The following is a 22,336-nucleotide window of genomic DNA, read 5'->3' as shown; positions in this document are numbered from 1 at the left end:
GGTGGCAAAGCGCAAGCGCTGGATAACAGATAAGAGCCAGAGCTGATCACATTACAGGTCTACAGGATAAACAAATACTGAAATGAAAAGCCACATTTCCTGTTTCATTGGACATCTGTGTCTACTCATGAAGCCCCATTCTCCCTGGCAACAACAACAAACACAGAAAGAGTCAACATTGCTCGTAATGGTTATTTAACAAAGTGAAAAGTAAAAAGGGAACATTCATTGTAGCTACCGGCTCACCAGGTTGGATTAATATTTGCCTTTTAAGGACAACAACATCCCACTGACGTCAAATATACCGAAGTGTGCTTTTGAACGAGCCTGTTATCAGAAAAGGTCAGTGTGAGGTGAGCAGCTGAGCTGAGACATTGAAAAACGCCACAAACAGATTGTTTGCCGAAGATAGGAGAGCATATAAGTTTGTGGTGTGATGGGCAAAGTGCCTGGGAATGATGTGAGGATGCAGTGAGTGTGCATGCATGTGTGTCTTCGACCTTTGCTCGGAAGGCAGTGCTAACTGTCATAGTGGTGCTTGATGGTCCTTGTCACCGCCATGTGCTTTAAGTACTTGCAAGTTCCTTTCACCCTTATCTGACTAACCAGACTTGTCCACTGCATTAACACCCAACCTCACTAACAACTTCCATTTTAGGTGCTTTCTCTGCATGCCGGGCATTGACAGTCAGCATACCTGTTTTTGCAGCCGTAGGTTCTCCTCCTGCTCGGCTTTGGCTCTCTCCTGAGCCTCCTTCTCCTCCTGCAGGCGCTGGGCTTCGTCCCTCTTCCGCTGCTCCTCAGCCATAGCACGGGCCTCCTCCTCCCTGCGTCGCCTCTCCTCTGCCTCCCTCGCTATTCGCTCCTCTCTCAGGATCCTGAAGAGTTTGAGCATAAGGCTGAGGATAAGTGTTTTCCATAAAGTCATGTGCCAAACACTTTGAATGAGGTAAACTATTTAAAATGTGAATGTTTCTATTGACAGGACATTTCCTCTTTAGTTTACACTATCTCTGCTGAGTTGACATTGAAACAATTAGAAGTGAGTGCCGACAGGAGATCTGTAAATAGTGACTTTCTGTGGTTCGAATCAACCAACAGGCTATCAGATTCTTAATGCTTACACATATCAACGCCAGTGTTGAGTGAGGTCTCACTCAGACATGCATGCTGTGATAATGCATGGAGCCTTCTAGTTTTACTGATGTCTTTTCATTTATTACATTAGAAATAGCTAAATGTCGTCAGTGACGTTTGTTTTGCAGCATAAAAACAGCCACAGCAGCGCATTCACAGTGACATTACATAAATAATAACACTATACACTGCAGCATTAGTTCAAATGTCATGTATATGTCTGAGGGTGACAGTGCAAATGTGCATTTTAATAATGGTTCCCCTAGTCCCCTGTATGACTTTCTGTGAATTTCTTGAGATGGCTGACAGGGAAAAGAAAGTAATGGGTAGTTAAAAGACCAAACCCCTAAATGGGAACACAACTTGGGAATTACTGTCATTCAGAATGGGCACAGACATGTGTAAAATTCCTTTTTCTCATGCACAGGGAAAAAACTTGACAGATCTTTGACTATGCAAGTTCAACACTGTGTTGACCCTCTCTAGTTGTGTTTTGAGGCATATTAAACCCCTCTGACCTCTCCTTCTCCTCCTGTTCACGCCGCTCCTGCTCATCCCTCTCCCTCTGCTCTCGGGCCTGTCTGCGTTTCTCTGCCAGGATGCGACCCGCCTCCTCTGGGTCGTTGGTGCCTGCCATGGGCTTGGCTGATGGAGAGGGCGTAGGTGATGCAGCGACAGAAGGAGCTGAATGGGCCGGCTCAGGTGAGGAGCGGACTGCAGTGGTTGTAACTGGCGTGCTCGACGCAAGGGGTGAGGCAACGGCTGAGGCCACTACGGTGGCAGGAACCACAGGGGAACCTAAAACAGGGAAAACAAGTGTTATAGAAGAGACAACAACACAGATGTTGTGCTGTGTAACTTAAATTTTAATGCAATTATTTATGCTTCCCTACAAGTAATGACTTTTAAAGGTGCCTATTGATCATTATTAAAACGTTCAACCGCAGCCTTTTCTCCTCACATGCACTGTGAAACATTCCGTCCCCAGCAAATAGAAATTGTAAACAGCCGCAGCTTTAGCCTAAGAACTTGGTAATTACATAATTAAGGCTGATTAGTGCAGCCTCTTAGTGCTGTGTGTGAGACGACACAGACCATGGGGCTGTGTGTGGCTCACTAAATGCATTCCCTTTGTTTTCATGGCTAATTAAGCCTGATGGTAATCTTTGCCTACTGGGTCTTGACAGATATACAGATTTTCCAGAGGCTTGTTCACTTTTTCCATTTGATCCATTCTTTTGGCCAGTCACAGGAAGAGACCAAGCCAGACAGTGAAGAACTCTTTGGGCATTCAAAAAAATACAGAATGACTCAGCCATGGAGGGAAGCTACCCATAATCCACATGTACTCAAACAAATAGGACAGTTAATCACTGCGGAGATGAAAAAAATGCAACACAATGGAGGTTATTGTGCAGTATATTCTAGAAAATCCAAGGTCCACTTATTAACTTGTTCCACAGCTTTCAACCACATCTATGGTCTTCATCAGCAGATGGAGTTGGCACAGTGCTCATCACATGACCTAATTATGGACTTCCAATCCCTTGATGCACATTTAGTTTATCAGCTTGTTGTCAACTGAGCAAACTCCATCTACTCAAGAAGCTTGTGAGATGTACTCGAAAGGTCCGGGAAATAGCTAGTAAGTGGATCTTGCAGTAAGAATTTGTGGTCAAACTACTATTCCCAAGGTCAAGCATGAACATTCTCACTCATGCTCTAGAAAAAAAATCTAAATATAATTAACATTCTCACTGTTGCTGAGCTTTTCAATCCACTCCAGTCAGAAATAATCACCATTAAAACCCTTTTCTTTTGTACTCACTCTTTCTCTCCTCGGGGGTGGCAGGCCTGCGAGGCTCCTTCACTCTTTCTAGGGGGACGGGGGAGGAGGTGCGGTGGTCTATCCTGGCAGGGGTCCTGGCTCTTTTGGGTCGACCTTTAGGAGTTGACGGGCTTCCACGTGCAGATGGAGGCTTGGGGGAGGCAGCAGGGCTGGGAGAGGCAGTTCTGCCCTTAGGCGTGGCTGGGGATGACGGTCGTTTTGATAAAGGACTGGGACTGGAAGAAAGAAAAATACAGGGGTAAAATTATAAGACTGATAGAAAGTGTTTGTTTCAAAATGACACATGTCCTGAAGAAACCTGACTTCAGCAAACAGGTTCACAGCAGACATAGCACTCAAACATTGCATCACCCTTAAAGTGCATTATCGGTCAGCATGCCAGCTATACACAGGCAATGCAACACTTGGAGGGGAAACATCCATTATGCTGAAGAAGACGTTTTTTTTCCCCTCTATGCCCCTGGCACTGACAGCTCTGTGTTGCCTTTTTGTTGAGTCAAAATAACTTTTTTCTCCTATTCCATCCCTTCTGTCATAGATGTCATTTATTTCAGTGGCCTGGGGATGAGAGAGGAAATGACCACTCATCCTGGGATCTTTCACTCAGTGCCTCGGCTCAAACAGTGCGTGAAATATGCAGTCATTATAATGCAGACATAAACATGGTCGCTCTGGCTAACCCAGCCATGGACCAGAAACAAGCTGTGGGTCAAGGGGATGTAAGGTTAACCTTGTTTACAATGCAGATTTAGTGATCATGTCTGTATGAATATCAAAATAGCAGATTATCAAATGTCAGACAATTCAAATGGTTCTTAGTATTTTCAGTATTGACTTCTTGACGGACTTGTTGTCATCCTATGGGGGAAAAGGTGAGGTCAGCAGTTGTAATGGATCATAGGCTTTGTTGAATTTATTATCATAACTAGAGGTCTGGTAGATGAAATCATTAACCAGGTTGGTGGTAAATATGACATGTAAGGAAAAGGGTAAACGTTTTTTTATTTTTAAATTATGAATAAACTCCTAATTAACTGACAGATAAACACAAACTTAACTTAATCAGAAGTGAAAATGAAGAAAAAAAGACATAATAAGTAGAAATAAGCTGTATGTTTTACCTCGGATCAGGTCTGTGTCTAATGCTGGGTAGAGACTGTCTCTTCTTAAGCACCTTCTCTTTGGTGAGGGCACTTTTCTCCTTCTCGTTCTCCCGTTCCTTGTCTTTCTTTTCTTTCTTGTTTTTGTCCATCTGTATGACAAAAGAATGAAAAGAGGTAAACAAATTTCAAAAATAATATTCATTGCTTCAATTGTAATAAAAACAGAAAATAAGACCAGATACGTTATAGGTCTCTATACATAAAGTACAGGAAAAGAGGAAGTCTGGTAAGGGACCATGTTTTGTTCTCTTGTTTCTCAACAAAAATCAACAGTTAAATTGGTCAGGTTCAGGTGAATGGTAAACCCACTTGTAGAGACAGAATCAGCCGTTATAAACTTCATGGCTGTTAAGCTACGCTCTTATTCTGGAAAGTGGCTTACTTATTATAAGTCTTGTGATGGAGTCTGAACCCCTGTTGTAACTTTCTGAAGACTGTGACTACGCTTGACCGTCAGAGAAGACAACCAAAGGGCAAAAGCTAATTAGGCAGACTTACAGGTGTGGAGCTCCGTCTGTGTTGGCGCTGGGTGATGTCTGGTGTGCTGGACGTCACTCTCCAGCGGTCGGAGCAGCGGTGGTGGGGCTGGTGGGCGCACAAGGTGAGGGGACTGGCTGAGGCCGAACGGGGGCAGAGAGGAGAGTCTGGGGAGAAAAGTGACAGCAGCATAATTTAATGTATTTACAGTGAGGTGAGATATTAAACTAATGTTGATCAAATTTTTTTCAACTTACGCCCATCTTTGCCATTGCTGAGGACACTGGCAGCACTGCGGCTCCTAGCGAGGAAAGACAGCGTAGGCGTCATCAGCCGGTCGACTATACTGCTCTCCCATGGACTCAGTGCAAGGCTACGGTCTGCAGGTAGAAGAAACAGATTGATGAATGTATGTTTTCTATCAATTTCAAAAGATATGTCTTAAGTTGATGTCCTCAGTTGAATCAGAGCTTTGCTATAAGTATCACCCCAAAACCATGATGAAACCTGAAGTATTAGAGGCCCATTTAAAATCTTTGCAGCGTTGTTCTCTCCTTCATTACCCAGGCACTGTACTAAAATTAAGTCTAAAATTTGTCACCAAAGGGAAATGAAAAGAAACCGTTAATCAGGTGTGGCTGACATGTAGCAATAAAGCCATAAAAACCTAATGAAACACACAAAACCCCAATAAGACACCTCAGTGCCACCCAAAGAGATTATAAGAGAAAGAAAATGAGCTCAGTAAATGTGTCTACTATAACCTTGTGCTGTTGTGGTACCACCCAAGAGAGAGAGAGTTATTTGAAATGCTTGTCTAGACAGTGAGTCAGTTATTTATAACCACAGCCTTGAGCTTATAAGCAGAGAAGAAGAAGAGTGGACATCAGTATTTATTTGGGGGAGGCACCTCCTTCTTTGGCTTTAAGGTGCAGGACGAGGAAGATGTTACTGTTCACAGACAGGGTGTGTAATTGTGTCGGGGTAGAGAGACGAGCCACAAGAGGGATAGAGTAGTTACCCATCTATTTTTTCCAGCAGCACAGAGGAACAGTACCTGCTGCAGGGAGTTTTCAGAATACATTATCTCCTGAAAAATGCTGACTCACTGACTCACTCAATAACTTTACTTTTTTCAAACTCAAACAAAAGTTTCTCCGTCTTTGCAGGAGTACACCATGACCTGGTTAACTTTAAACCTATTAAAAAACAGCTGCAAATCATCCGAAGCATCAAGAAAGGTTCATTCAAAGAAATATTTGTCAGTTATAAATCACACCCACCTCCATACCATCAATAAAGCATTCAGGACAATAGAAAAGACATCCCTTATATCCAGTATGTTATGATGAAAATGAGCACAAAAGGATCCATTTGACAGTTCGAACACATGAAATGGCCATTACCACACAATGAACCAACCGAAAGATAATAAACAGACATCAGAACAAAAAAAAAAAACACTGTACATAAACCATATTACAATACAAGCATGCAGACCAAACAAAACCCAGACCCAAATTCTGTAGAGTAAAAACAAAAGAGCTCATAGTGGTTTTGGAAGATGGAAATGGGTCAGCTGTCAACCATCAACACAAGACAGGGACTGAAATCAGAAAGGGGAAGAACTGAAAAAAATAAGAGGACAACGATGGACGGGTTCGGAGGTGTCGGCGGTGGCAGAGTGATGGACATAGTACAACGGGAGGAGGAGGAGGGGGGGGCATTCCAGATGTTGCCTTACTTCTGCTGGGGGAGTTCCAGAGCGTGGCGGAGGACTTGGACAGTCGCTTGTTTATAACAGAGTCCACGTGTTTGGGCAGGTTGACCGTTGACACAGAGCATCTGCCTAAGAAGCCAAGAGAGCGCCACACAGATGTTCACACAGGTCACATGGTTGAGAGGAAGAGGAGGAACGTCTGTGGCGTCATGTGTTACGCTCGAATGATGCCTCTACAAACATACACCCAACCGCTGTAAAGGCCTTGACAGTAACGCGAGCAGCCCCCATTAAAGCGAATTCCTGTGTACTGACCGTATATATAATAACATCCACTGCTTTACGGTACATACACGCACACAGTACACCACATGTTCTCTTCAGCTAGCCTTTAGGTTTGTAGGCAGGCATCAATGGCACAAAACGTGTTAGAAATTTGATTTAATGTTTCTGAATGCCTCAAAGGTTTTAAAGAGTCAGTTCACCCAAATTACAAAAAACATTATTTTCTCACTTACCTCTTGTGCTATTTAGCATTGCAGATATATTTTTTTTATTTGCCCAGGTTTTGAAATATGCAATAAGAAATTATAAGTATTAAGTATAAATTACTTTACTTATATGGCACTTTTAACAATGAGAAAAGCAATAAAAACAAGATATCTGCCTCTTTGTTTTGACACAACCTCGGTACAATTGAGATGAATGAAATTTAAGTTTTTGGTGCTTAAAACATTGAAAAAAATGACCTTTAAAGTGCTCATCAGCTACATCCCTCCCCAGAAACAGTGTCCCCATTACTCTAGATAATCCACACGGATCCACACACCAGTGAAAACTGCTGGCAGTGAGGTTTGTGGTTTATCCAGAGAAACCTCTTTTGTTGCTAATGAATATTTTAAATGTAATGTTTAATGCTGTGAGCACACCAAACTAAATGCTATTCAACTCCATTGGGGTAAGCGAGAAAATAAGTTTCCCTTTTTTGAGGTTTTTCTCCAAATTCCACAAGAAATATACAAAGGTTTATGCCAACTTCACTTCAATACCAGTTCCAATGTCAACCACACTAAGGAAGAACACTTAAAGGCCTCCATTTAAAGCTACTAACACAAGCAATGAACAAGAAAAGAAACCTCAAAATAACCATAACAATCAAACAAGTGATGGAAAGTGGCTGCTGGGAAACATTTCAAGGTTGATGACGTTTACTGGCACTTCAGAAAAGGGCAAAACCTTGAATCCTTGAGACCATCCATGTGCAATACTTGCATCTATTCCAATTCTATATCCCTTTAATACACTGCAATCAAATGAACACTCTGCTCTTTCCCCAAATGTCATCAGACATGATTCAGAGAACATTACAGTAATGGAGGTACAGTATTAAAGCAGTCCTTTATTTAGACGAGGCTAGTGGATGAGGCAGTATGCTATTTTGATAGAAGCCAAGACGGGTACTTTGGAGCATTTCCTAAATATCCTGAACTCTCAGCCATTCCACTGCAGCCTGTTTACGCTTGTTTACTTTCATCATCTGACAGACAGCAGGCTGGTGAGGGAGGAAGGAAGGGAGAGATTGATTAGAGTGTCAATAATTCCCCTGGCATATGGCAGAGGCGATTACATAGGACATAGGATAGAACTCGGGATTCTTTAGATTTAGAGCTTGCATGGCACAAAAGGACAGAAGCATCCCTCAAGCCACACTGTTAAAACATAATTTCTGCAGTATTACCTAGCCTCTGCAGTCATTGCAGACTCTGATCTCGGCTGTTAAACTGTCAGGACATTTAGGGAGTCAAATTGAGCATTATTACATATTCAATTTGCTGCTAGTCGATAGAACCCTGCTTACTGCAACTGTTGCAATAAAGCAGCGGAATACATTTTCACTTTGTGCGATCAACACAGTCTGGTCATGATCAGGAGCTGATGACCCTGAAATGATGTTTGAGAGGCAAACAGCCTGCAAGGACAAAGCAGTAGCAGCTAGCACATCAGTGAAAATGGTGTGTTAAGGTGGAGGAGTGTGACTGATGCAGAAATGGCACATCAGATTAAAATATAACAAAACAAAACCTCCGGTGCTGTCAAAATCTGTTCAGGCAGCATTCCTGACTGTGCACCTGCCAACGTCATATGCCAAGCCCAGCAGTGAGCATGAAACCCTGTGCACCTAACAAGGCCATCTATTTTGCTGTTGGGATTAAGAAGCAAACAACAAAATTCGTTTTGGTATATATCACCTGAACAAGGTGATGGTGCGCTAATTTTAGGCTTCATTGCTTCAGATCTACCTAAATTGTTCAGTTGTAAAAAAAAACCCAAAACAAAACAAAAAAAGAAGATCAGAAAACAATTTGGATAACCGCATCACTGTTTAAGATATTTATCAAGCAAAAACAACAAACATTTGCTGGCATCAGCTTCTCAAATGTGAGGATTTTCTACTTTTGGTCTGTTGCTTGGACAAAACAAGCAATTTAACTTTTCAAATGTCACTATTTTCTGTTATTTACAGGCTAAATGACTAATTCATTCATTGAAAAAAAGAGAGATTAATCTATAATGAAAATAATTCATAATTCATCCTTTACAAATCTGTGATAGCACAGCTGACAAACAAGCCTAATCTCCCTTCAAAGAAAAAAGAAACCTTTGCAAAGACGTTAGACGGCTGTAATAATGATTTTATGTGAAAAAAGTGAGCTGCATGACCACAGACTGATGCCAAAATAATTTCTCTCTAATGGACTTGAGAGGTTAATGGCACTGAAACTCAAGAGCCAATAATGAAAACCTCAACAGACTGATTCTATAGCCAGTAAAAGTGGTCGTACGTTGCACCAATGCTACATTCCAGCAGGATAACTTGCAAATCTCCGCATATTAGCGATATGATTCTTTCGTGATTACGAGTGAATCCTTATTATTCTATGAAGATGTGTATCCAGATTGGATCAGTGTACTCACTCTCTTTCTGGCTGGAGTTCTGGCTTAGCGCGCCGGCCCAGGACCATCTTTGCTGGCGGATTTCTGCCCACGTCTTCTTGGTCGACCGGTGGATGGCTGCCTCATAGCGTTCCTGGAAAACATATCAGTTGTTTAAATGTCTAACGCATCAAAGGCAATATGTAGAACTGTGTGGCATAGCTGACCCTCTTCAGCTGCCATTCCAGTGAGGGTGTGCATTGACATTTCACCTTTGGGTATCAACACCATCACATAATTAATTGATTTTTTTTTTTTTTTTTTTTTTTTTTTTTTAAAAGGTAGGCAGTGCTCTCGTCCAAACGTACTTTATTTTTCTCCAGTTTCTGTTTCTGTCTCTCCTCCAAGGCGGCTCGACGTTTTTCCGCCTTGGTCCGTTGTTCCTCGAGCTTCCTGCGGCGCTCCTCCAGCTGCTGCTCCCTCAGCTGCCGTGCCTTCTCCTCTTTCTCCAGCCACTGGTTCTTTTTAGCAGCTGAGATGGGATAGAAAATACGGTCAAGAGAGTACGATTTTACCAAAAGAGCACTGGACCAGGAGACCCTCTCTTTTCCCTGTCCTTTCAATACTGTAGGTATAGTGTAGTATGCATACGTTTTGGCATACTACAAAAAGTGTAGTGTGATATCTGTTGAAAGCTGGCATTTGACACATCTTGTTGTTGGTTGGGTTAGGGTTAGGTTAAGCTTGATGAAAATTTCCAAAAAGTCCAGCCTCTTTCATGTTTACTTCACATCTAAAGCCTTTGAAAAAAATATGTTGCCCTTCACCTCAATAGTGCTTTGTATTTGGAAAAATATATTCTATTACTTGACTTTTCCACAGAATACTGCATAATGCTGAGTTAGACAGATACATTACTTCTGAAGTGACACTTTTATACCACACTAATCGCATCAAGCCTCCACGTCAGCTTCAATAAACCACACACTTTGATATGGAAATCGTCTCCTTGTCCCTGAGCCGTTCAAAGGGGGCGTAAAGAAGCCTTTTGCAGCTGCCTCTCTGTGTACACAACTCACCATATTTCTTTAAACTACAAAGTAAAACCTCCATGAAGAATCAGCCTCTGCAAGGAGGCGAGGCTTAGTTCTCTAAAGCACTTGATGCAACAAAAGCAACTGGTTGTGGATTTCAGATTATGGTGACGGATCACTGCAGAGATGCTGGAGGCTAGAGGGGTTAAAATTTATTGGGAGGCACACAGTTCGGCTTTTATCTAAGAAGGGAACAAAAAGCTGAGTTATACCGAGGCACTGCTTGCCAGCACCTTGCGGCAAAGAAAATATCTGCTGCAGTGCGCATCTCAGCTCATCGTAGCTCGATGGCCTCAATTTGAGAGAAGCTACATCTTTTACCTTCCAGTGATACAAATCTGTAGAGATGGTACTGTAAATAAAGTACAGTGGAAACTGCTTTATAATTCACTTTTTGTGCTGCGATGAGAACAGAGGGAGGAGGAAACGGCTTCAACTGCCCACAAATACAATGTTTAAGGCTTGCTGATATTGATTACAGCTTTCTACGTCCATAAGATTTCCTCCCTCCTCACAAGGATAATCTTTAGGTCACACACTTAATGTAAAAAGACTGCACCCACTCTTTCCAAGCAAATCAGTCGGTGACAGTGTGTGTCACCCGCTGATTGAATTGATTTGAATATGATTCATTCAACAGAAGTGTTTGGTAATGGTTTTCCAGACTATAGGTGCTTGTTGCAGAAAGGGAAATGAGCTGGAAATGGGCTGGGGGCGCTGCACAATTTAAAATTTTCATTTTCATTTTAGTCATTTATGCATCTATAACAGAGTTTAAGTTATAAACAGATGTCCAATTCTGAGTATCTTAAGCTGACATCGCTTTAAAATACATTCCCCAACTCCCTCCCGACAGTGATCCGCGCTGACAAGTAGAATCAGGACCTACTATGGTAAGATCATTAAATAATCATAAACAGAGTGCTGCTCCAACCCTAGTACATAAACTATTCATACCATCCCACCAAAGACAGACAAGACAGGAGTGCAGCTTCTAGACAGTCGCAGACAATTCCCCGATGCAAGTCTTTCAAAGCTTCACTCAAACGTTTATTTATTCATTATTTTAGCCTTTATTTAACCAGTTTTGTCTCATTGAGATGATGGGTCACTTTTATAAGGGAGACCTGTCCAAGAATAGCAGCAACACAGAGTTTCAACAGTAAATTAACAGGCAAATGCGTAGATTTGAGTAACATTAAAAATGATCAGATAAAACATTTGCACACAGACAACCTGGACTCACCATAGCTTTAAAATCGTTCAGGGTTACTATGTAGGTTACTATGAGTTTAAGATGGGTTTGTAGATTGTTCCATGTAATAGGTGCAGAAAACCTAAAAGTTTTCTTTCCCAAACAAATCGCATAATGTCCAGAGAACACAGATTGTGATATTCCGTATTTCAAGTTAAAAAGATAAGATAAGTGAGTAGGAATTTCACAACGTAACAAGGAACCAATAAGATAGAAGCTAGGATGTTTAGGGATTTTCTAATTGTGCCCCTTTTATTACTAGTAATACTACTGGTGATGGTTGGTAGGCCAAGTCTTCCTGGCCAAAATCTCTTTTAAGCTGATATTGTAAACACAAGCTTTGGTGGGATCTCATCCTTTATCCAGGTCTGGCTGAGAGTATTAGATCAGACCCATCTGGCATGCCCGGTGATCGCCCAATTAGACTGATCCACGCTCTCAAGTGTGTCAAACTCATCTCACTGCTGTCGAACACACAGTTGGATTAGACTACATGGCATTACTGAAAGCACGAGTATGACAGTTTAAAGAAACTGATTTGTCTGATGATTAGACATTAGGATTGAAATGTCCACATGTGATAAATATAATGTAGTCTTGGGGCTAAAATAGCACATTTTACCAATTTCTCTATTTAATATGATTATATTATGTTTATATTACGTTTTGAATGAGTATTGCTCTGTAGCACTTTGTACCACGCTGACAACACCCTGTGAGACTACCATAGCTAATAATAAAAAATCATCAGTGCAAACGTTCTTAAAATACCATTCAGCATAGTTTACATATTTTTCCTATTTCAGAACATTTTGAACTATGTGATTTTCTGTTTGGCAATATAAAGTTGTTTAGATGTAAATTCACAGCCAAGACAAATCTGGCTGCAGGCGTCTCTTAAACCTCCTGTTTCTCCAGTAAGATGGTAATCATAGTAGTTTTGCGGCATGTGGTTCAAACATGTTGCAAAAATGCAAAATCTCCGTGGAGCTCTGTGGTGTCTGCAGTTGGAACATGTGGACCAACAAAGTTCAAACTCCGGGCATGCTACATCTTGAGAAATAACCAATAACAACATTTGTTTACAGATAAATGATTGGTTAAGTGATCAGTCTTTGCCTACATGATTTTGCTAAAGGCACATTAATGATATTCAGAGACAGAAAAGGTTATAATTAGTTGAACTTAGATAAAAATAAAAAAAAAATAAAAACAACCATGATTTTAAAACAAGGAACACCTTGAGGATTACATGAATGAAACAGCTCTAGGGCTGGGCAATATGACCAAAACTCAATATTGTAATATATGTAGTCCTTGATAATGACAAAGAAGAAGAAGTTTAAAACATTTTTTTACCTTCCATCAGGGCTCCCTGATAACGAGAAGTCTGCAATTTATCTTTTAAAAGCTCATATTTTAAAATCGGCTCAACTACTGAAGCACGAGCATTGGTGCTTATTATTTGACATGCTGCTTTGTTATAAAGTAAGAGGTGGAATGAATGAGAGATGGGGCTGAAACATGTGACTAAATATGTTTTTAGGAGATGGTTCTTGAAGCCATATGGGAAGTTGTTCAATGACTCCTAATGTCTGTATATTGGTATCTTTTCGGTTTATTGCCCAACTCTAGTCAAAACTACTGAGAGTGATTAAATTGAGACATATATAACAAATATAACAGAATGATCAAAAAGGTCACTAACATCACCACCACCACCACCACCACATACACATAGGTGAGTGGCTTACCTTGTAACATGCTGAGCTCTTCTGCAGGGGGAAGGAGTGAGAGAGAAGACAGAGGCAACTGTCAGTCATGCAAAGCAGTGCACAACCAGCGTGTAGCCAGGTGACAACGTGACAGCCGTGTGTTAAACAAAAAATAAGGACTTGGGCAAAGAGATGCAATATCAACTGACACAAAAAGTACAGCCAAGTCAATTGTTATGACGCCCAAGTGAAAGGCACTGAGGACATTTTGCACCAATTGATAAAACTACATCAGTTCAAGTTAGGATATAATGTAGAAGAAGGTTTTCGTGCTTTGTTGCAAGGAACAAATTTCAAATAACTTTCAGTCATAAGAGATATTCATCACACTGCAAAAATCTGCAAACAATGTTGTCACTTGTTCAACATTTTTTGTCAGTGTGATGAATCTCTCTATTTAATTCAAATTGCATTAACATACATTTTAGTGCAGAGGTGAGCTAAAGCGCTAATGAGGCAAACAAACTGCTCATTTCAACATGCATGTAGAAAATGAATGCTTGCTCATCTTTGATAAAATGGTGGCTTGGCTTTTGCTGATTTCAGTCACTTTTGTGCAGAAGCTCAAACTACCCCTTTATCCTCCATGTGCTACATGTGCATGCCATCTGCAGCCTAGACCCAACCCAGTAGCGACACAACTGACACAAAGTAAAACAGCAACCTCTTTCACCCCGACACTAGGGGGAGCTCTCTTCCTACATAATGGGTTTGTCCTCCCACCCCTTGTTTCCACTTACCAAGATATTTGGCCTTTTCCTCTCTCCGCTCCTTGGCAAGCTTCTGCCTCTCCTCTGACTTTATGATGTCTGGGATGAGAACGAAGGGGGGAGAAGGGAGAAAAATACAGAGAGGATGTGTAAGCGAGAGGTGTCATATTGGAAACTTATATCAAGTCCAATCCATTCAGCCCCACCACACCTTGGTCACACAGCATTTATTTTAAAAGTTCAGAAGTCTTGACATTTCTTTGTTCGGAAATCAGAACAAACACAATATCATTTTATCTATAACACCAACACAGTTTGAGAGAAATTCCATATTTGAGGCTTTAACTTTCAAATGTCACCACAAGGAAATGCATGCCACAAGACAATGACAGGAAACCGGCAACGTCAACATTTCAACACTGATGCTCAACAAATGGCTGAAGCCGATGTGTGCTATATTTTCTGGATTAAGACAAAACCCAAAGAACAAATGTTTGAAGAAAGATCTTCAAGGAAGCCAATCTTCTCCGAATAAAAGATGCTGAATGTGGCAGGCTCCCTAAATCTCCTATACCATCCAGATGTGGGTGTATGTTTGACTGTGATATGTTATGACTACAGGGGAGCACTTACATATACCTCTTTTCTCTGTGACATCTCTGATGTCTGCTCACACATAACATTCCTTCCAAATACAGTAATTCAGTGGAACTGCTCAGTGAAAAAAAGCTGAGGGGAACAGCAATGTAAGCAAACACTAAGTGAAGCTTTTCAAGAATTCAAACTGCATCCTTTAATGATAGCTGGTTCAACTTCCTGGGAAAAAATAGTCATTCTGACTTGCCAAAGGCACCCTTTGCCTTTGCATGTCCTCCAAAGATTATCCCAATGAAAATATTTTGCAAATAGAGCTGAAACTATTATGTGATTTAGCAATTAGTCGATGGGTAGAAAATTTATGAGCAACTACTTTGATTGTTGATTAATCATTAAAGTAATCCTTGCAGCAGAAATCAAGCAAGAATTCACTTCACAGCTTTTCAAATGTGAATATTTAAACTGTAAACTGAATATCTGGACTGTTGGTTGAACAAAACAAGACATTAAAGATGTCACTGTGAGCTCAGGTTACTTGTGATGGGCACTTTTTGCTTTTTACTGACGACTCATCGATCAAATTAATCCATTTATCAAGAAAACAATGGGTAGATTAATCGGTAATGCATATAATCGTCAGTTGCAGCCCTGACACAAACATGATTACAGCAAGTTAATTAATGCTTTCTCATTATTACTTTTTCAGAAATCAAGGGATGTTTTGTTGACAGCGTTTCCCCTATAAACACAACTTATTTCTGCAGCCCACCAAATAAATTGAGTGTTTACTGAGCAAAACAGCTACCATGTGAAATCAGTATGCACTACCACAAATAACTGTCCACCACTGGGAAACACTGACACAGGCTGCAGTCCTGATCTATGTTGAGTCTTCACGCCACATCATCCCCCTCAATCTTCACAGAACAGATGTTCAATAACAAACACAAAGGAGCTCATCCTTCAGAAACGTCTAATAGGAGGAGGCGTGAATCATAAACATGAAAACAATCTGCCATGCAGCCTCCCCTAAGAACAACCTCTGACCCACTTTGATATTTATAGTACTACGGCCCATGTGCATGGTCTTGGTCGGTGTGATGTGCTGCTGTTTGCAACTCACCACCATGTTAATCATAACGTCACATGCACAAAGCTTCCGAGACAAAAACAGACTGGCCTAGAAAATACTGCTAGGTGCAGTGTTTGGGCTCCAGACTGTACACACACACTCTTTGGCATCTTCTCAAAATGTCAGCTCTGTGTTATTTTGTTCACCTCTAAATTGGGGTACAATAGGAGCAGTGCAGGGTATACTGTACAGTGTCACGTGCAACCCTCATTGTGCCAATTCAATAGACACACATAAGAAACCTGTTTACAAATAGGTTTCTTTCACTTTTCTCTTAAACAGAGGCAAATCACTGCGATGTGACAAAATACAACAAGCAGACCATTACCAGAAGCGGCAGCTCCAAACTGAACTACAAGCCTCAACATTTCATTTTACTAATTAAGGAGCCACAGAGGGCTTTTCATCTTCATCATACTCCTCTTGGTGGTGCAAAACCTCACAAGTAATGAGCTTTACAAAACCAGCGGAAAGGGAACTTGAAGGACAAAAGGGAAGTGTGGGTCATTTTAGGAATCAGGAGACTGAGGACTCAACTACATATTTCTCTAAAATAGGCCAGACTTTGGCAAATAAACAAAGAATATCATAAAAGTCTTGATGTAACTGAGGTCATAACAGGGTTTCGAAACTGGAAGTATTGGGAACAGTTAGGGACTTTGGGGGGGGGGGGGGGGGTTATCCCTGTCACCTCATGCTAAGGGAATAAAGACCATGACCACAGTGAATGGATTAATGGATAAAGAATAAAGTGGAGAGAGAAAAGAGGCTTACACTCCAAAAACCCTCAAACATGTTTGCATGTGCTGCTAGCCAGTGGCTGCAAGGAGTTTCAAGTGGTGGCATTGTGAAAATTGCTATGGTGCCAGGAGGTCAAACTAAATGCCTTCTTGGCATCGCTCAATGAAATGGGATTTCTATTCCGGTTCCTTTTGCCCACCTTTCATTAGCGACCAGTGCATGGCAGTTATCAGCAGCTAATTCAATTCTGCCTAAAATCTTTGAGCCCAAAGCTGAGATGTTCTCACGTAGCAGCCTCTGTTCCATGCTTGTTCCAACACTTAAAAGATAAACTGCAGCAGCTCTATTGGATTTAGCTTCACGTCTGAAAGCATGTGGTCACTATTACTCAGATACTGAAGCATTACCCTTGCCTCAGGAGAGCTGACCTAACTCCAGCAGATTGCAGATGTAATTGGACCATTATAAGAGCAGCTTCATGTCAGGCCAAATTTACAGATGTACTTTTTTTTTTTTTTTTTTACCTTCCTTCCTTTTCGACCTGGGGACAGGTGACGCAGGTGACCCAGGTGATCGAGGGATGAAGTCAGATTTTGTGGGGGTATTCAATCTCCGGTCTGTATCTTTCTTAGCTGGAGACTCCATTCTCTGGGTGTTGTCTGTCTTCGGGGGGCTGCTCTCCCCCTCCGGGTCAGGCCTCGTTGGGTTTGTGTTCAGATCGCAGTGGGGAGCTGGTCGGAGAGAAAGACACAGAATAAAAAGAAGCGAGTAAATGACAAGGTAAAAGGTAAGACAAGCACAGAGATGGAACTCAACCAGTCAGTCTTCATTCCTTTCACTGCAGAGCCTATGAAGTAGTTTTGTTTGGATGATGTAGACTTCCTGTATCAGGTGAGAAGGGAGGAGTCCCTGGCTTTAGAGGATGTTTGTCTGTTTTCTATGAGAAACTGTTCAATCTGATAACTCAAATATCAGCACTGTAAACACATAATGAAACAAAACTCCCCCAATGAAATACTCAAAGCTCCTCTGCTTCTGTACAATGTTTCTTTAAGTTATTGAGCAATATTATCTGCTGCAGAGAATACACCATTTGCTCAGAAGCACAAGATAAAAGGTCTTAAGTTTGCTCCTCTACTTCTACACCTAATGCCATTTCTACTCTACCCGACTGATTTATCGACAGACCGGCCTGAGCAAATGGCCTGACTCCCTGGCAGAACAAAACACAGTAATTGCTTTTTGGCATCCTGAAGATTCTATTGAGGCGATATGAATTGCTCAGGAAAACAGAATCAGAGTGATCAGCTTCCCAGAATTAGTCAAACTTATTTTTGATGAAACCTACACGATAGGAGCCAGTCGAGTCTCATGAGTCATCTGCGCACCCTGAGATTTTAAAAGTTTTTTGATAAAAGAATAGCCGGGCCGGTTTGTTAGGACAGCAGCTTCACTCACAGCACCATGACTCACATTTGGCAAGCTGCTGAACTTGAATCTCCTACTCAAACATTAGTTTGCCCAGGCTTTGACGGCCAAACAAAGACCCTCATGGGAGGGACACTTGGCTTTGTCCACTCAGCACTGTACCCCCGCGCTCTCTGTGGAACCATGTTGGAGCACAGTTCCTTCTGCATAGTCTCTGAAGGTAAACACTGGGGCAACATGCTGTAAATTATTCAGACTTTGGCTAAAAACAACACAGACAGTAGGGGGCTGTCACAATGAGACAGTGAATGCACAGAAGATTTACTCTACAAATGCTGTGCTATTCAACAGTTTGCATACAAGAGCAAAAATGAGCAGCGAGACCAATGCTGTGCAACCTCAAAAGAGAATTGATTATAGTTTTCTATAGAGTGTGCAACTGAACATTGTGCTTCTGAAGCCATACACAACTCTTTGAAAACAAGCCATATAACATTTTCTTTTCCAAACACACGGCTCCTCTGATTATTAGTAAACATAAGAGGCACAAAGTTGGACAAAGCTCTGCATGAATAGCTTTCGGCAAAATAAACAGGTAAACTTCTGGAGCTACAGATGCTTTGTAGCATCCAGTGAGATATCAGGCATCATGGCAAAGACTGTCTGAGCTCAGCTAGGCACATGGTAAGGCTATGTCATCAGTCTGGGAAATGGAGGCAGTTACTGATGACCCTGAGGTGGACAAAGCCTGATGGCCAGAGAGAACAGCAGTATGAGTCCATGAAAGAGTTCAGCTGAGAGACAAGACATTGTGTTTCCCCTGTCGATGCATGCCACTTTTAAATAAGCAATCCTCGGGCAGCGATGTGCTCTGACAGAGAGGGGCCATTGTTGTGGTCTCTGCATGGCAACGGGACAGCAGCCAAAACACTGCAATGACAGTGAGAGGAGGAAGGAAGGAGGGGGAATGGTAGTGAGATAAACTGAAAATAGAAGATGAACACCGGAATCGGTTCAGTGCTATTTTTTAGTAAAAATGCAATTTTGTGGGGGGTAAAGGCTGAGAGCAGGAGCTAGTAATGTATTCAAGGATGAAATTAAAATGAAAATTGTTTACCCCAGAAAAAAATGCAATGCTATATAACAACACAGAGCCTGGGGCTTCATTTAAACCTGACTAAATCCAGTATTGAGGGAAAATCCCTACACAGAAGACACTGTGATTTAATATCTGCAGTCAACCAAACCTCCACAAGATGTTTGCAAACAAATGATGCTACACACAATCCCAGGCGTTCCATTGTGACTGCTCAGGTGATGACTCACACAACCCATGTCTCTGAATTTATCATCTTACACCATTTCGCCACATATCCCTAAGGGCAGATGTGACAACTAGGCTACCAAAGGTGATAGGAGCAAGTGCAGCTCTGACAGACAGCGTATTGTATTGCCTCATATCCTGTGAAAGTTCCCCATACACCTGAGAACTGGAGCCACAATGAATTGGCAGGCTGACAGGACTGTGGGCGACTGGTCAGACAATCACTGTGATCTATACTGTCAATGATGCAGAGAATGAGAATGTAACATACTCTGGTATGTTGGTGGCGCTGACAATGAATACCAATGAAACCTGAAGCTCTCTGGAGGGAAATGGGATGGGAGCTGAGGGAGAGGATTGCTGCTGCGTAGCAAGGGACTGAAACAAGGACTGATTGATGCAGCACTCGGACTGTCTGGGCTGCCAGACAACTGGGAGAACAGGGTGTGCGATAGATGACTGAAAGTTAATGGGAAACATAGTAGATACTATGCATTAACAACTATTTCCATCATTCATTCTTCTTTACACAGAAAAGTGTAAAATGCCCATCATAAGTTTAATCATAAGGCGACTTCTTCAAATGGCTTTTTATCCAACCGACAGTCCAACAGCTAAAGAAAGTTAATCTATGATGATCTAAAACTGAGAAAAGCAGCAAATCATCCACTTTTAGATGCTGGAACCTGTGAATGTTTGATATTTTTCTTGATAAATGACTTAAACATTAATTGATTATCAAAATAGCTGATGCTTAATTTTCTTTTGGTCAAACAATCAAGAAATCATTTCAGAAATAGTTACAACTACAGTTCATTTCAAATTCATACTTTAAAAAAGGTAGCCTGTGGAGTTTTTTTTACTACTAGTAGTGCTATGAGGAATATTTTTATGTGTGCCCCTGTGCACTCGATAGTTGGCAGCAGTAACGTATAAAGAAGCATTACAACGCACCAACAAAGGCAGCGAAGAAGAGGAAGTGCACGCTAGCAAACATGGAGGTAAACAATGTATAATTCAAAATCTATATTTAAAAACAGCTTTGAAAATGTTTTCTGGGGAAGGAAATGCATTCAACACATTTCTCAGGCCTCAAAGATACACACGATGCATTTAGGTGAGGAACACTGAATGTAAATGTATTAAGTCTGCTGAGTTTAATGACCCTGATTCAGGGACTTTTGCCTGTTCTGACATAGTGATGGGTACAAGTGTATTTGGAAAAACGGTTTATACAGTGACCCTTTACAGCAAACAAGATTGGGACACACTCACGCAGGGGCTTTGAGGAGAATGCTTAAGTAATATTTGCACAGATGTTCTGAATGCAATGAAAAAATCTGTTAAGCAATCCATGAACTCTGCATTCTGGCTGATATCAGAGACAGAAAAAAAAGACTTGAGCCAAGCAAATCAAATTAAGCAGTTTTTGTAGTGAGTGTTCTCATGAGGTGCAATTTATGAAATGATTGCAGAAACAGGAATCAGCCTATTTATATTACTATATTCATACAACCCATATAATCAATGGAACACTTGCATCACCTGAGTAACTGCCCCCCCCCCCCATATTTACACTCCAGCTTCCCAGTGGCACTGCACCCAGGGGACGACTCCAGCCAGAAGGCATTAGACCACCCTCTTGTGACATCACTTACATTATTCATATTCATAAATCAATGCACACCAACTTCCTCTGAGATGCTCGAGTCTCCATCAAGCCTGAACACGGAAAAACACTTTAACGGAGGTTATTGTTGGATGGCAAGGGAGAAAAATACACAGAACAAACATTTGGTCAGCATTTCACAAGCTTGATAACGTCTCAGACATGTTTTTGGTGTGCACCACCAGTCCTTCTTTAGAGATCCTGGTTCTAATGAGCTCCAACATGGTTATTTCATTACATTTGTGTTTTGTGTGTGCTCTTCACACTGGTTTGTAGTTATAATTTCGTACTAATCTGGTGGTAGTAAGTAAATCAATGTTCAGAGCATCTAAAAGCAGTGATGTCATGGCATGGTTGCTTTGTTTTTATCCTCCTACTAAGTATCAAATGGGTATTCAACGTGAAGTGCTATGTGACACTACAAAGTGGGTCAGAGGAGGTTCAGGAATCTGCAGCATGCTGTGCGTGATCATTGGTTGAACACCACACCGTCACCTTGTACCACGGCTCTGTTGGCCCCATCGTGTCTCCGTATGGGGCCTCTCTTGCTGCAGGTGTCAAACAAAGCCTGAGGCACTCAACTGAACCCATTTACATGTTAAAGGGTGATACAATGGAATAAGATATATGTAAAAGTCAGCAGAAATAGTAAAGGAACCCCTGCAGAAGTGGGTGTATGCATGCATGCATGCATGAGCACAGTGTGGGAGCAGAACGGCAGGTTGAGAATCAGCAGGTAATTAGCAAAGACTCAGTGGCATTTCCCAGTTTGAGGCATGTTGGGTTGGACAAAACATATGTGCAACTTCAAATGTTGGTTTGGAAAAATGTAGCACAGGCTCTGCAAAGCTCATTGAACATTCACTCCCAAAGTGCAATCACAAAGGAATTTAGTACTTTACTCACAATGTCATCAGCCAAACTGTAAAGAGCCAAGTTAAAACTGGGACAACTGGTAATACTGCCACACAAAATGTGATTTAGCAGAAATCCAATTTCACAGCATATTATTTTGTTAGAGCAGGTTATAAATACCCACACTGCAGAGCCTGCTTCTTCATGTAGTGCTGCCCCACTGCCAATTCAGTAGACTTAGATAGTCACCTCCAAAACTGCAGGGCCAGTTTGATTATTTTAATAACAACCGAGTATAAATATGTATGTCCAAGAAATATGAATTCAACAATAACAAAAATAAGGATAGGTCCTTGGAACAGAATGTGCCCACATTATAATGGAAACTCTTTTATCTCCACACAGCTACAGGATATAGGATCTGACAGGCAACTGTACTAAGCACAGGGTTCAGACAATATACCACACTGCTATTT

At 41.4% G+C, this 22,336-nt stretch overlaps 1 protein-coding gene across 5 annotated transcripts in view; it reads right to left on the bottom strand.

Annotated features, from left to right (window-relative positions):
- The window catches only part of map7d1a (MAP7 domain containing 1a), a 38,788-nt gene that overhangs the window by 7,111 nt on the left and 9,341 nt on the right, over positions 1 to 22,336 (bottom strand). For 2 of the 5 annotated variants that reach the window (XM_070911572.1, XM_070911573.1), the window contains exons 2-13: positions 17,109 to 17,315; positions 14,145 to 14,213; positions 13,384 to 13,404; positions 9,649 to 9,812; positions 9,323 to 9,434; positions 6,371 to 6,475; positions 4,884 to 5,006; positions 4,648 to 4,793; positions 4,108 to 4,238; positions 2,966 to 3,201; positions 1,656 to 1,935; positions 698 to 878 (exon numbers count right to left, since the gene is read on the bottom strand). In XM_070911572.1, the coding sequence (XP_070767673.1) occupies positions 698 to 878; positions 1,656 to 1,935; positions 2,966 to 3,201; positions 4,108 to 4,238; positions 4,648 to 4,793; positions 4,884 to 5,006; positions 6,371 to 6,475; positions 9,323 to 9,434; positions 9,649 to 9,812; positions 13,384 to 13,404; positions 14,145 to 14,213; positions 17,109 to 17,315 (1,775 nt within the window). The remainder of the gene's footprint in view (positions 1 to 697; positions 879 to 1,655; positions 1,936 to 2,965; positions 3,202 to 4,107; positions 4,239 to 4,647; positions 4,794 to 4,883; positions 5,007 to 6,370; positions 6,476 to 9,322; positions 9,435 to 9,648; positions 9,813 to 13,383; positions 13,405 to 14,144; positions 14,214 to 17,108; positions 17,316 to 22,336) is intronic. The other 3 variants (XM_070911575.1, XM_070911574.1, XM_070911576.1) reach the window with 3 other exon arrangements.

The sequence above is a fragment of the Enoplosus armatus genome, chromosome 9 (genome assembly GCF_043641665.1).
Source record: "Enoplosus armatus isolate fEnoArm2 chromosome 9, fEnoArm2.hap1, whole genome shotgun sequence".
NCBI lineage: Eukaryota > Metazoa > Chordata > Actinopteri > Centrarchiformes > Enoplosidae > Enoplosus > Enoplosus armatus.
The sequence above is the reverse complement of the archived record's forward strand: the minus strand, read 5'-3'. Positions and strand labels throughout refer to the sequence as shown.